The sequence below is a fragment of the Dromaius novaehollandiae genome, chromosome 15 (genome assembly GCF_036370855.1).
Source record: "Dromaius novaehollandiae isolate bDroNov1 chromosome 15, bDroNov1.hap1, whole genome shotgun sequence".
NCBI lineage: Eukaryota > Metazoa > Chordata > Aves > Casuariiformes > Dromaiidae > Dromaius > Dromaius novaehollandiae.
The window spans coordinates 5,039,778-5,054,983 of NC_088112.1; the positions used below are offsets into that span (position 1 = coordinate 5,039,778).

Genomic DNA, 15,206 nt, shown 5'->3' on the forward strand with positions numbered 1-15,206 from the left:
ACATCACCTTCTCCCCTCTTTTGTCTGCAGGGTCCATTAGAATGGCAAGTTCTTTTGGGAAGGGACCATCTTTTCCTACAAATTTATGCAGCATGTACATCAAAGAGGTCCTGATTTAAAAGGAGTCTGCACACTGTAGAGGATTAAGTGCTAGAGCTGTGACTGATCATTGCCTCAGAACTTAGAAAAATACATACCTTAGTTGTCTACGGTTGACCATCTGAATGAATTTCACCACTCTTTTACTAAATTATCCTAATGGTTAATAATTCCTATTTAAAATTGTGAAATTTGTTTCAAATATGTATTTTTCTAGCTTTGGCTTCCAAATATTAGATTGCTATGTCTTCGTTTGCTAAACTGAAGAGCCCGTAACTAAATTTTGATTCCTGATGTAGTGTGCAACAGACTGAGTCTTTGATGAGTTAGAGTGGGTTCCTTGAGTCTACAGATAAGATACCTTTTCTAATCTCTGTATTTTTTAAATGGTTCTTTGATGAACCCCTCCCATTTACCAACATCCTCTGGAAGTGATGACACCCAAGTAGCAATAACATTGCAGTAGCAATAGCAAGGTCATATGCAAAAATGTAACTATCCCTATGATGAACACTTCTGATTACATTCAAACACGATTGTCACATCTTGTTCTAGCATTTGAAGTTCACATTTGGCTTATTCTCTCCCATGAATCACAAGTCATGATAGGGTGCCCCTATTCTGCAAGTATAATCAACATATTGATCCCAGAACTTTTTGTACAGATCATTTAAGCAAAGGAGAAATATGGAGAGAGGAGTATCTCTCCTCCTCAATTAGGTGAAGAAATTTTCAAAAAATTCAGCTCTGAGATCAGGCCATAAAAAGAGATGAGATTGTAGATTTTCTAACAAAAAGGAGAAAAATGAAGCATAAGAGGGAAAGTAAACCACGTACAGGCACAAGGAAGCATTATGATGCTGTAGGCATGAGCTCTGTGCCACTGCCAGCTCATAGCTGAACATCTATGATTAAAAGCTGCACTTCCATCACTGGTATGAAAGAAGGCACATGAAAAGTGAGTATGTAAGTGGAACTCCAAGTGGAACTTGATCTGGCAAGCTGTTCCCTATGCTTGCTTTCTGCTTTAGGAGAATAATACAGCCAATCCCCATGGGAAGACAACAAGCTTGTTGTCTATTAATCTTGACACAGAAGTATTGGTGGCCCATTACTGATTCCCTCTGCCTTATTCCCAGATACTAAGCTTAAAGTAAACTTAAAACTGGATCTACTTACCATGTAGATTTCCAAAATCATTGGCCTGAGAAAGATCCAATGCTCTGCAGAACAGACACAAATTCCAGATCAGTTCTTCAGAGTATAAACACCTTGTATAGCAACACTGTATTGTTTATATTGACTACCATTTGTTTGTTTGTTTGTTTTTAAACAGTGCTAGCGGCCTGCCTTCAAGTGGCTCACTACCACCACGCTTCCAACTCGGTTTGTATCCCTTTGATGCATAAATCGTAACTGAAGGTTGAAACGTCATTTCAGTTCAGTTAATACAATCTTTTCTTCTATGGATGCTTCTGGTTGTACTGTGAACAGAAAACTATCAGGAGTTACTGAAAGACATCTTGCTTAATTTGATTAGTCTGAATTTAAGATGTTTTTCTCCCATGAATTTTGGGCTTATTGTTTAAATATTGCCAAAACCTCATTTCAGTGCCTTTTTCAATTTAGCTATGACTGTTGAGAGCTGAGGAACACTACTTACAAATCACTGAAGTATACTAATACTCTTGAAAAAGGGGAAGACATTTCCCATGTGAAATTCAATGTCTTAGTTGCATATGTAGCTTGTAAGAATAGGTCAAAAACAAAGCAAGCTTAGAAATCTTTTTGCTTTGCAAAGAGAAGTTTTGCATTTGGTCACAGCTGCCAATGTGTTACAGTGATAGCTTTTAGTTTCTACTTGCTAAGCAGGCAAGGAACGCAGAGACAATGTTACTTTACTATTTTTAGAGTAACTGGAGATGCTCTCAACTGAAAAATTGTGGCACAGAAACTAAAGAGATGTAACCTCTATTTAAAATTCATATGATTTTAAGGTACCCTGAACCATGAGAGCTTGGTTAAAGTGCCTGTGCACCAAGGATGAATTTATGTAAGGAACCTCATTCTCACACAGTAGCCTAAACTTAATTTCAAATCAATTCAAATGTTCTCAGTATCAGACTGCCATAAATTGTTCATGCCTCTCAGAATCAAGATTCTATACTGTATACTAGTATCTGCTCCACAGATGAAATTATTTGCTGTTTTTAATATTTTCCTACTTTTGTTTTATAATTTGAAAGGCAACAACCACAGATCTCCTTCAAGAGGCAATGCAGATGTAAGGCCTCCACTGCCAATTCCTAGCAGACAGACTGTTCCCCCACCAAACACAGAGGAAGACGAGGTACAAAGATATCACAAGTATTATCCATAAATGCTACATACAGCAAATACTCTGATTTTGAAAGAGAACTTTTTTCAAAGGTGTTTTTCTAGTTAGCAGCCATTGTCAGGATGTTGGTATTTGCTTTTGGTTTCCTTTTCTACGTCAAACTTTAGTGCCTTATTTTGTCTTCAGCAAGAAAACCAAAACCCAAAAACCCAGTAGAACAAACCAAAAAGAAATGTTTGCTTTTTGGATTACTTGTTTTGCACATTTGCCTTCAAGCATTAAAAAGTCACTTCTCCTTCCACAAAAAACTTGATGAGTAAAGAATTCAGACTCTTTAAGTGTAATTCAGTTTCACATTTCTTTAAATAAGGCAAGTTTAGAGCAAACTACTCCCAGGGATGGCATGTATGGCTGCCTAAGGCTGGTGTGTGTGCAAAGGAAGTCTGCATTATTGTCTCAGTGATAGTTTAAAAAAAAAAAACAAAAAACAAACAAACAAAACAAAACAAAAAACTGCAAGAAACAAAGGCAAAGGGTGTCAGTATCCCAGGCAGACAAAAGGGAAAATTTCACCTGAAATTTAACTTCTACTGAAGATAATTGGAAATATCAGTCTTCCTAGCTTTCTTGCAGATCTATTACAGCCAGATGTATTACAGCCAGACTTTCAGACTTACTCAAGTTATCAAATCACTTTAAAATCTATTAGTGCCACCTAGCATACACTAATATATACTAATATGATCCTTGAAGCTCAGACCTTCAGAGTCTGCACATAAACGTTCACATTCAAATTTCCCTCTTCTTATTTGCATGTTGTTAATGTCACAAGCTAATTTATTGACAGCTGACTTTTGCCTTTATCCTCTCCCATAAAAAACACAGGAGTCACTAAATGATGAATGGTATGTTGCTGATATTAGCCGGCCGGAGGCAGAAGCCGCTCTTCGAAGAATAAACAAGGTACTCTAAATTGTTGGAGATGTTCAGCATCTTTTTAATGGCCTAGTCAGATATCCATACAGTCATACAGGAAGAGTGAAGGTACGTAACATACTAAGGTTTTAGGCCCAGTATAGATACAGAAAGGGAAGGATTCATTTTGCATACCTTTATCCACCTAAAAGTTAGGCATCCAGCCTAAACCAAGCATGAAGGCTGTTGGTTTCTATAGGCAAAGACTATGGTCTACTTAAGAATCTTGTGCTAACCAAAACCACAAGTGTCTTTCATTTGTCATCTTTCATTTTTTTCATCTTTCAGGATGGAACTTTCTTGGTGAGAGACAGCTCAAGAAAAACTGCTACTCATCCATATGTACTGATGGTTTTATACAGAGACAAAGTATACAACATTCAGATTCGTTACCAGGAGCAAAATCAAGTATATTTGTTAGGAACCGGCTTAAAAGGAAAAGAGGTACTACATGTTTTTTCATATTACTTCCTTTCTTCTTAAGGTATCTCCTGTCTCATTCTCAAAATGTCAGGCTACTTGACCTGGCAGCTGTTTTACTCCAGCAGAATTCTAAGTATTGTCTTAGAGCTATTCCTGATGCAAATACAGTATGGTATTGCTGAGAGTAAAATCAGATTCAACTGTTTACACTCAAGAAACAAAGGGATAGCGTTAGCATACAGCTATGAGAAATCAATATAGCTGGTTAGGGAATGTTCATTTACCAATAAGATACCAGATAAGGAAAATATTCAGCTGAAAACAAATCTGTATCTGTCAGTTCTACTGCTTTTATCCCAGACTGCTGGCTTACTCACTTCCACTAATACTACATTGGATTTATTAGCATCAGACAGACTGGTCAGTACAAGTACTATTGTTATGATTGAATTTGAATTTTCTGAACTTCTGAGTCAACTTTTTGGACAACATTACATATTAAACAGGCCAAGTCTGCATATTTTAACTACATAGGACATTCACAGTAGGTTGAACACCTCATGCACATACAACAGTTATGCAGCTGCATATTATGGCAGGAATAAAAATGGCTGACCTAAGGATATGTACTGGACCTTACAAGAAAGCAAAATGTTTACAGCTTAGGAAGAAAGTTTGTTTTGGCTGCTGATTAATAGTGATTCTGACATCTTCCCATTGCCTTCTCATTTTTCCATCCCACAGGATTTTTCTTCTGTAGCAGATATCATTGATTACTTCCAAAGAACACCCCTTCTTCTGATTGATGGAAAAGACAGGGGTTCAAGAAACCAGTGCATGTTAAAATATGCTGCAGGACATATTTAACTGAGAGCCTAATGAAGGTCATGTACAGGTTCAAAGTCTGCTATAGTCTGTAAGCCTCAGCGTATTTCCTTTTTCAATGAACTTAAGTCATAAAGCGGCAATTAAAAATCCTTTTAAGAAAAAAAAGGACAATGCTTTTATTTTTAAAACATGCTTTAAATGCGATAAAGCTGATCTTCCTACAATGTATTTATTATTGTCCACTCATCACACACTGCATGAGAACTCTTTATGTGAGGAAAACTGTCTTCCAACATACATACATCTTATTGAAACGATTTCCATGCTAAATTAGAGGACCCATGACATACATACCAATACAGGTCTTTTCTTTCTTAGGAAGAAAAATTGTAAGCTATTTTTCAGGTCTGAATTGCAGTAGCAATTACATTATGTAAAGTGATATAAAGTAGACCCAAATCTTGGCAAAGTTGAGCAGCAGACAAAGTCAACAAAAGCTTTATTTTTCACAGTCCACTTCTCAGTAAATCCAGCCATGGACAATTCTCTCAAAAGACTGGGACTCTGGCCTGACCCTAAAACCACCTAACTTTCAGTGATACAGAAACCCTGGATATTAATCTGGCTATCAAGATCTGTGTCCATGTTATTCATCTATTAAACAGTCTCTGGTCACCCTTTTTTTGGAAAAACAGACTATACAGAGATACCACCTTCTATCTGCCACACCATTTGTAAGTCACTGATAGCATATCCTGTCCCTCAAAATGGAAGTATGCATCTCCTAGGATCCTTCATCCTCATTCAGAAAGAAGCTTTTCTTCCTTACCAGAGGCTTTCCTTTAGCTGTCTCTTCCTCTCTAAATTAAGTAATTACTGTTTCACAAGAGACATCACCCAGATCATCATCATGTGATTCTCAATTGGCAGACCACACCCAAGTCTGTTAGAAAGCAGGCAGATACAATCAGGATAAGCTGAGTTCCTCTTACAAAACTGCTTTCTGTTCTTACTGTATTTTTTCAAGAAAAATAACAACATTCTCAGTTCTAAAATGTAAGCTGCACCTAAAGACTACTGAAGAATCATTACATCAAGAGTTTTTTCCCATTCCTCTATAAGTGGGACTTACCCAATTGTTTGTCTAGGTTTTCTACTGACTTGTTTTCTGAGAAAGACCTTAATTTGAGACGTACCTTGGACTTTGTCACACTTCTTTTCCTTAAAGTTATTTTGTGTGTGTATCTCTTGAAACAGCTGAACCACAATTCAAGGCAGGATAATATCTTCAGTGTAATTTGTATAGTTTCTCAGATAAGATAATCAGATTTCATAAACAGTTCTACAACTTTAAATATATTTATTTTGTAAATGTTATCTTCATTTCCAATATATTTTGCTAGAAGCTGGATTTAGAGCTAAAGAGTTTCATTTTCATGTAGCTATGAGCCCCCAACCCCAAAGGATGAAGAATAAAACTGAAAAAAAAAATCTTCAACCGACAAGACTGATTTCTAGCACTATATATTTTTTTAAAATTTGCTATTAATCTTGAGAAGGAAGACTCAGGACTTATGTTTATCCCAAAATGCTAAAATTAAGAACAAATGCCCCATATTACCACTGTGAGCTGGAGGTTTGTAATATTATTCTACAACATCACCTTGAAAATTCTGATAACCTGAAGTGCCTTCTGTGGAATTGTGTCTTGTTTTAAATCATCTTGTTAGTGAAAAAGCAACAAAATACAAACCAGCATAACAAATTATAACACTGCATATTTTCTTTTCAGCAGAGTAAATCTGGATTTGATTATTCAGAAAAATACATTTTGTCTGAATAAAAACATCTCTCAATATTGAAACATTTCCGCAAGTACAGTATGTTTGAATATTCACTGTAATAAAATATACAAAAATGTTGGCTACCCAAATTTGGGACCAATAAGGACAGAGTGTTTAAACCAGTAACTCTTGCTTTCTTTTTTTAGCTAGTTGCATTAGAAGGTCACTACAGAAACTAGAATGAAAGTACTTTTGGTTTTCCAGAAGTTGCCTGCTATTTAGCTCCCTTCCACAGTAACATTTTTAGAATAAGGAAGGCAGATCAAATGACAAGTTGCAGTTTCTCTTTTGCTGATCCCTCCTTTTCCCGTTTCCCCTAGCAGCATTGAGATAAGAGATAGCAATGACTTGAAATAATTTAAAATCTTCTGTTAATGTTCCGATAGGTCCCTGAAAGGAGACAACTACATGTGAAAAAATTTATGCCCAATTTCCTGTCCTTTCTAGTTAATGATGTCACTCTTAGCCTAATACGTTTAATTTAGAGAATTTGGGTTAAAAATTGTCTTAAAGTCAATAAGCTAATTATAACATTTTTTCTGTTCTACATTTCCTGTTTAAAATAACAATATTCTAAGTGAGGAAAACCATACTATCTTTTACAGCTCAAACTGAAGGACTATTAATAGAAGGTAATGCACGAAAATGAACAGTATTACTTAATTCTTCAAACTCCCAGGTTTTTTTCGTCAGCTTCTCTTAGATCTTTGGCCTTCATGGGATGGCTGAAATTCAAAATAAGGTCACAGAGCAGTAGCTGGCTTTCCACTGTAAGACAAAGGGTAATGTATTGTCATGGCATTTATTGAATGGTAGATACTAAGTGAAAGGCAATTTAACGCAGCACTTTCAAGTGTTCATCCCTCAACTCTTTCATAAACTAAAAGGATCATTTTGGCTTGGTTTTACTCCAATTTACTCCAAAGCAGTTAAATAAAGTTTGGCACTAGGGTATTAGTACTACTTCTATTAGGAGACTATTGTGTCCCTATAAAGTAATTACTTTGTTTATCTAACAGTTTTTTTCCATGTTTAGCTAGTATGATTCCATGCTTATGTAAATATTGTTTCATTAATTTTTCAAAACAAAAGAGCAAGTTTCCTGTTTCATTACATTAAAAAAAAGCTCTATGATAAAGAAAACATGAGCGATTCACAACTGAACATTCTTTTAAACAATGCCTTAACATCTTCCTGTTTAAGTGGGTGATGACCTCAGAATTACCATTTAGTTTCTTCAGCTCATTGGACATTTTATCGACATTTTTAATCGCAGCTTCAAGGTTAAACTGCTGATCAGTAGCATCAGTTTTAAATATCTGTATGAAATACAATCAAAATATAACTGGTACTGCACATGTGTTCCTTAAAACTCAGTAATAATATTTTAGCTAAAACTCCCCCCCTCCACTTTTCTAATTATCCAATTAGACATGGCAAATACTAAACACTCAGGTTTCATTCTTACTTTCTATTCCACATGAATTCCCCTCCCCCCCTTTTTTTTTTACTAACAACTGCAATAAAATGAGTTATATCTAAAATTTCCTCCCCTCACCATCATTTTTTTCATTTTTGTTTTTGACCCTGTTTTTTCCTAGAGAATGTTTAGTGAGCTAATCTTCAGATCATAGTTAGTCAGCCACAAGATGGAGCTGTTGTAAAGTTAACATGAATAAAACAAATTCATGTCACTATTGGAGACCATATTCCCTTCCTTTAACACTTAATTAAAGGAAAAAAACCATAAAAATCTGCTGAAAATTAAGATCTGAAACCATTTCAAAGGAAGTACCATTAGCATTTCTTTCATTTACACTATATTCTTCAAATAGCTCCACTTTTTAAGAATTTTATTTTAAGAAAACATTAATAAAATTGCATATATTGAATTTTTACTGGAATAGTTATCAGCCCTCTATTTATCATCCAGAAAACAACTATCTGGAAAAACTCTGGGTAACTCTGTAAACTATTCGTAAATAACGCTCACTGTATCGAACATCTGCATGCATTGTGGAGTATGACAATAAAACTGAACGTGCATTTATCATAGATTCTTTGTCCAAGTCTCTCTTTCCTTCAGATACTGGCTTGTCATTAAGGTCATCAGCCATGGCCAAAGAGTCTAAAAGGACAAAAAACAAACTGTTACCACAGTGGAGTAAATTAGCCTCAGATATATGATAGCGTTTGACTAAAAACATTGATTATATTTTATTTCCATTAGTGTTATCTGAAAGTGGGGTTTGAGGCACTGGAATAGCTGTATTTCTTTTCTGAAGAAGTTTTATTTTTTATTTAAATGTTGAATACAATTTATTTCTTTTCCTTTCCTTTGGGGACAGTGTTTCAAAAATTTTTAGGAGTTAAAGGTAGGGCCAGTAATAGTGAATGGTTGTGTTTATAATAGCTATGAAGAAGTCCTCAAACACAACTCCTAATTGTCTTTGATTGAAAGTTTTCACAGAAATCTAAAAAGGCATCGCATGACTGGTTGTTATCATCAATTTATGGAAGGAGAATCTAAAGCGTGTACAAAAAGATGCCAAGTGATGAAAGCCTGCTAGTCAGTAACAGAGCTGAGATTAAACAGCGGATCCCCGGGCTCTTATTTTTCTTCCCCGCTCTCTCCTCTCTTCTCTCCTTATACATTAGAAAACCCTCAAACAAGTCTAAGTTTATGATATCACTGCAAAGTTGTTTCAACACTGTGAAAGAAAGAAAGGAAGAAAGAAAAAGAAGAGAGTCTATTTCATCCTGATACTGTGTGTGTTCAGGAGGGATGCAACGAGACCAAAGGGCCTCTGCCTCAGCTCCAAGGCTGCCAAAAGCGGGTGCGCCTCCGTCCACCCCCACCCAAGCGCCTGCCGCGAGCGCAGGGCCCTCTGCAGAGCTGGCACAGGGCTCCCCACGCCGACCAACACGTCTGACGTAGCTAACCGCAAACCTCGCTGCGCACCAAACACCCCAGCGTGATCTTTCTCCTCCCCCGTTGCCGTGAGGCAAGCCGGCCTGTCCCCGACGAAGCCTTCGCAGGCGGCGGAGGCGCCGTCCGTGCTGGCGCAGCCCCGTAGGCCGCAGTCCTGGGCGCGCAGCAGCACGCTGCCGCCCGGCGAGGGAGAGCAGCCTGCCGGCACCAGCGCCCAGCGGTGCCCTGGCTTCCTGCCAGCGCGGCCGGGCGGGCCGTGGGCCCCATGAGGCACCGGCTCCCGGGGGCCCTGCCAGGGGCTTCCCTGGGCCCGGCAGGCAGTGGCTGCCCTCCACGTGTGGGCATGCGCAGCGCCCGCCTCTGCACGCGGGCAGCCGCCACTGCCTCGCCTTTTTCTGCTTTGCTCAGCAAGGAAAAGCCCCATGAGCTGTCCCTACCCCGACATGCGAAACTCTGGTAGGCTGCTAGAGCCCCAGAGGAGTTGTGATTTTAGGAGTGAGAGGTAAGAAGTAGCCACATATAGCACAAGAGCTGAAAAAAGAAATGGGGAAGAAAGGACTGAGGGGGCAATGAGGAGCAGTGAGTGATGATTGCCTCTCATCCTTTGCGGCCTTGCTTGTGGAGCAATGAATGCTGCTGCATGTTGTAGCAACTAATTTATAAACAGTTATTTTTTGTCACCTACACAAATTCAGAGGCACTAAGCATAACTTACGGTGACTCACAATCAAACAATGAACCTAACTTCAACAAAACCAGAAAGGCACTTTGCTATACCGATTTTTCAATTTTACCTACAACAGATGATCACTGCCCTTTGATGCATACATCTGACTCCAGCTGAAATCCCCAAAGCCTGCTCAGAAGTGGACTGGAGTGGGGAACTGCTCATTCCTTCCTCAGTCTGCAAAGGGCAGTCCATGTTATGCTCTGTAGTAGTTAAAGCCAGGGACAAAATAAAGGAATGGCTGTCAGCACTGCTATTGCGTTTGCTGCAACCACTTTTCCTGCTGCTCAGTGTTCGTCTTTGTTCAACCTTCCTGTCTGACACCGCTGAGCAAATGGTACTAGTACCTTGGGGAGAGTGGCGTTACTTGGACACAGAGCAGAAGACCGTCAGAGAAGTCAGCTGTCTGCTGTGTATTCACTCTTCCATTCTCCATCTGTCTTTCAGGAGTTTGCTCTCAGAAAACATTTTCTTTAAAATAAAGTGTTCTAAATGTCTTGTTTTGTGACTGCAGGTGAAGTTAAAATGCAATTCAGTATAGCAGTTTCTGTTAAGGAACAATTTAACTGTTATTCAAAGAGAAAACACTATATACTGCTTAGACGGAGGGAGCTTTCTGAAGATGAAAAATGTGAAGCAGGAAACACTTTATACATGCACTAATTCCTGTACTACAGTCTTTCAGTTTATAAGGTCTCACATAGACCCCAGTGCAGGCAAGTTAGCTGTGCTCTTTCTGTACCTATCTAAGGAAAGCCTCCTCTGTGGTTTGCAGAAGCTGGTGATTTTGCTCACAGGATACTGCAGTGTAGGTTTATGCAAAGAAAATACACGAGATATTTTTACATATCTACTATATATAGAAGCATATATACAAATATATATAAAGTGTATATACAAATACATGTACAAAAAACTAAAACAGTAGCCTAGCAAGTTCCTGAAAACATTCAGGTTAGTGTAAGAAGAAAATATTTTCTTCAACAGACTGTGAAGGAGAATGCATAAATGGCTACAAGGAATGGGGTTAGCAGAAAAGGCTATAATGAATAAATCGATACCTGCTTTACTGTAAAGACTGCTAGGAAAAACAAGTGTAGGACCCTAGTATGGTAGCAGGGAAGGGGAAATACATAGCTGACCACAAGAGATCTGAATTTTTGAGTAATGGCGGATTTTTGGAGACATGGGGGAGACAGTTCCAGATTGACCTGCATTCAGAGAGTTTATTTAAGTTTACTTTCTAAATTTGGTAACAGGTTTTCCTTTTCCATATCACATAACTCAAATAACTTGTCACATCATACTTGAATTCTACTGCACTCACTACAGAAAGAAAAACAGAATACCATAACCACCAGAAAACCTGCCATCAAATTCACCTGGAACTTAACTGAAACATTTTCTGGTTGTCTTTCAAAATGAAAATTTGAAATTGATAAATTATTAAATTAAATGTCCATGTGAGGAATGTTTGCAAAAATGCTGCTAACAATTGAATATCAGTGTATCGGTTTATGAGCCACAGTTTAAGTTTTGCTTTAAATAAACCTGCAGGTTTATGGGCAAAGATACATGCAGCTGAAACTGATTGTGAAGATCTTTAATCATGGGCTGATCCAGCTGTGTATGAGACTTTAACTCATGAAATAACTGTTTCCCTAGAATCTTTCTGCAAATACCTTAAGTTATGCAAGGGAAGGAGGTTGTGCCACATGGGTGAATCTCAGATAAAGACAGAATTACTACTAACCATCCTCTAAGGGGGAAAAGAAGGATCAGGAGGACTGGAAATCTACTTCAGGTCATGAATTTAGGATTATGATGAGAATCAGGAAGCACTGCAGGCAGCTAAAAGAGTGCAGATCACTTTACAGAACTGCTTCCTCACTTTGGCAGTAAAGTTACTTTGAATATCATATCAGGCAAAAATAAAAGAATTAAATACACAATCGCTTAATAGGAGGATTTCAAAACTAAGGATATGTGAATTGATTTTCCTGTAAAATCATAAATTAAGTAAAAAAGCAAGGGAGAACATGATCTCACATTGTATCTCATGCTTACAGGAATATTTTTAAAAGATTGTTCTAATAGGGAATAGTAGAAATCTATTCACTTCAAAGAAGATCAATATTTTAGTGAGTAGACTTAATAAACATTACTACTGTCTGTCTTTTAAGAAAATCATATTTACAAACACTACAATGCATTGGAGATGAGACGTAAAGAAATATGTCCTGAAAGTATAGCTATTTGCTGTTAATTAGAACTCTGAAAGCCTTAGTTCTGGTCAAAAAAATTGCTAATGGATCCAATAGGGGACTTTGAGAGTTCAAAGCATGTTATTAAACTTTCACACCGAAAGCTTTAATAAAAGAGGAAGTGCTTTTTTACCATTGCCTGCTTATAAAAAAGTGTTAATCCAGATTGCAAGGAGAGTCAAATAGAAACCAAACCAACCTGTTAAAAGATCACACAACCTGAGCATATTACAGTTATTTCTAATGAAATGATATGACTTCTCATAAGCTTTACAGTACATGTGGGATTTGCATAGATGAAAACTGGCAAATGCTGGAGGCAAAAATAGCCTAACGAGATCATGGTACAAAACAGTAAAGGAAAAGACAGACTTTGTCTTGAAAAGTTCAATTAGATAAAAATCCAATTAGATAAGGCAAAGAGTGACAGGTAGAAAAGAGTGAAAAGGGAACTGACTTGCTTTAACCCATCATCATGAACCAGGAGGAGTAAAACCTGAGTTAAAATATACTTTTGTGACAGAGTATATTGAGTTGTGAAACTCCTTTTTGGAGTTTTTGGTGAGAAAACTTCAACAAATTATATAATGCATAATACACTTTGCTGAGACTATTTTAATAATATTTGATTAAGATGACATTAAAAACGCTGGTGCCCCACTTATAAAATGCAAACCATTACAGCGTTTCACTGCAGCAATATAATTAAGCCTATGCTGCTCTAAGAAACATGTGCACATATCTTTAAAAAGAAACTGTTTAGATCATGAAGAATCCTGCATTTAATTTAGTATTTGCTTGTCTGTATACTTAAGATTGTCGATAACCGCATGCGAATCATTGTCAGACTTAAAGGCACATATCATTACCTTCCAGTTTGGCCAGGAAATTTTTTTTAAGGAGACTCTGAACAACAACAGATTATTCAAGGTAACACAGGAAGAAGCCTACCTGATCATCTGCTTTTTTACCTTCATGACATTGGGCAAAGCACCAATAAAATACAATGTGGACTCTGAGCAGAAGATGGAAATGACTATATAGAGCCCCGTTTCCTTCTATTGCTTGACCAGTAAGTATTTTTGTGCTCAGTACTGTGGTTTTTAAGCTCACCACATATCAGGTTTGAAAATCAGAAATGTAATTTCATTGTCTTTTGTATGTTCGCATGGACAGTTTAAATAGAAACATTAAAGCTCCTATGTGCTGTCTTTTGCTTCTTTTTGTGAAAAATATTTTTAAACAATACATCAGCATAAGCTTGTGCATTGTGTGGGGACCCTAGAAGGTCCCCATTTGGTGTTTGGGCAGTTCTTTTACCTGGTAAGGTTTTAAGCTACATAGTGCTTAAAGCTACATAAGTGTTTTTTAAGGTTAGTATTTAAGTACATGGGATACTAAGGATATGAATATTCAATGATTGAAGACAAATGCATGTATGCGGCAAATACAAATGGCATCTTCTTTAGAAACTACTTGATAGTAGCAATAATTTTGATGTGGAGTTTTTAAATAAAGTCTATTTTCTGCAGTTCTTTCGTAGAGATCACTTGTGCTGTTCAGTTTTTTTAGGAAAATAATGTGATTATTTGGGGAACTTTTGAAGAGATGAGTGGTAAACAATTAGGTTCAGTGGCATATTTTGGTCAATTAATCAGAAATATTATACTTCATGGACCTGTGGGAGATTCACAAATATCATTGCTTTCTTCATGGTCAATATGTCATGGAAAGGGAGAACTTCAGAGCTAATGGCTCAGACTTTACCAATTTAAGTTGAAGAGGCAAGTCTGTGAAGCTAAGGACTGTATCAGCTTGTGAAGTGTGTGGACAGGACAGGCACAGGGAGAGGGCTCATACAGCTCTTCTGCCAATTTTGCAACTATTCTACAAACACCTGGTAGTTTTGCACATACACACTGAAGCTGTAAACCTGTCAGTTGTATTTGGGGTTCTGACTGCGAAACTAGAATGAAACTTACACCAGTTGGCAGTTCTCTGAATTCCTATTCAGAGAAGGACAGAAATAAGGATGACGGTTGCAGTAGTAAGTTGCTAGGTAACAACCCTGTCATATCCCTTTTCCATGATAGACTATAGCTAGTAGCTGGACTCATGAAAGCAGAAGTCCTGCTTGGCATGGACACTCTCACCCAATGGAGTTTGGAGGCACAGCTAGTCATGGCAGGGCTTTTTAAAGTGACATTCAGATACGTTTGGGAGTTGTGTGGAAGGCAAACACCCTGAAGAAGCATTCAAATATGCATCATGCCTTTTGGACTTCACAGTAAAAGCGATTTTCTGAACAATGTTGTCATATATTCCTCCCATCCTTAATAAGACCATGGAAGTGATACAGGACATTACAGCTACCATGAACCTTTCTTTACTCATTAGCCTGCATCTGTCTGGTGCTATAGAGCTATAACTCTGAACTGCTTCTAGTTCTCACACACACTCATATCATACTCTCTGTAAGCCTTTCACCTACCAAAATGCCATTCAGTAACATTTCCCTCATCTTCGGGGGGGGGGGGGTGGGGGTGGGGGGGGGGTGGGGAAATAAGTTTATAACCAGGGAATGTGTGAATTTTTCTCTAGATCCTACAGATCAATGATCCCAGATTCCCTTTTGGAAAATGCCGAGCTCCTTTAATTCCCCTGGCTTCAGGAGAGTGAATTGCATTGCTTAATAACTCAGTTATTAAAGATATCTTACCATAGTGCTCTCTTATCTTCCTAGATTTTTATAACAATAACAGCATGACTGAAATAC

At 37.7% G+C, this 15,206-nt stretch overlaps 1 protein-coding gene and 1 long non-coding RNA gene across 2 annotated transcripts in view; one reads left to right on the top strand and one right to left on the bottom strand.

The window, feature by feature from the left end:
- The window catches only part of LCP2 (lymphocyte cytosolic protein 2), a 36,380-nt gene extending 27,818 nt beyond the window's left edge, over positions 1-8,562 (top strand). Inside the window, exons 17-21 of the mRNA XM_026098447.2 lie at positions 1,436-1,485; positions 2,346-2,449; positions 3,323-3,400; positions 3,701-3,856; positions 4,580-8,562. Coding sequence (XP_025954232.1) covers positions 1,436-1,485; positions 2,346-2,449; positions 3,323-3,400; positions 3,701-3,856; positions 4,580-4,702 — 511 coding nt within the window. The 3' untranslated portion in view covers positions 4,703-8,562. The remainder of the gene's footprint in view (positions 1-1,435; positions 1,486-2,345; positions 2,450-3,322; positions 3,401-3,700; positions 3,857-4,579) is intronic.
- LOC112982221 (uncharacterized) overlaps positions 1-15,206 on the bottom strand; it is a 134,393-nt gene that overhangs the window by 57,217 nt on the left and 61,970 nt on the right. The window contains exon 3 of the long non-coding RNA XR_003258924.2: positions 1,279-1,322. This is a non-coding gene — a long non-coding RNA (uncharacterized LOC112982221). The remainder of the gene's footprint in view (positions 1-1,278; positions 1,323-15,206) is intronic.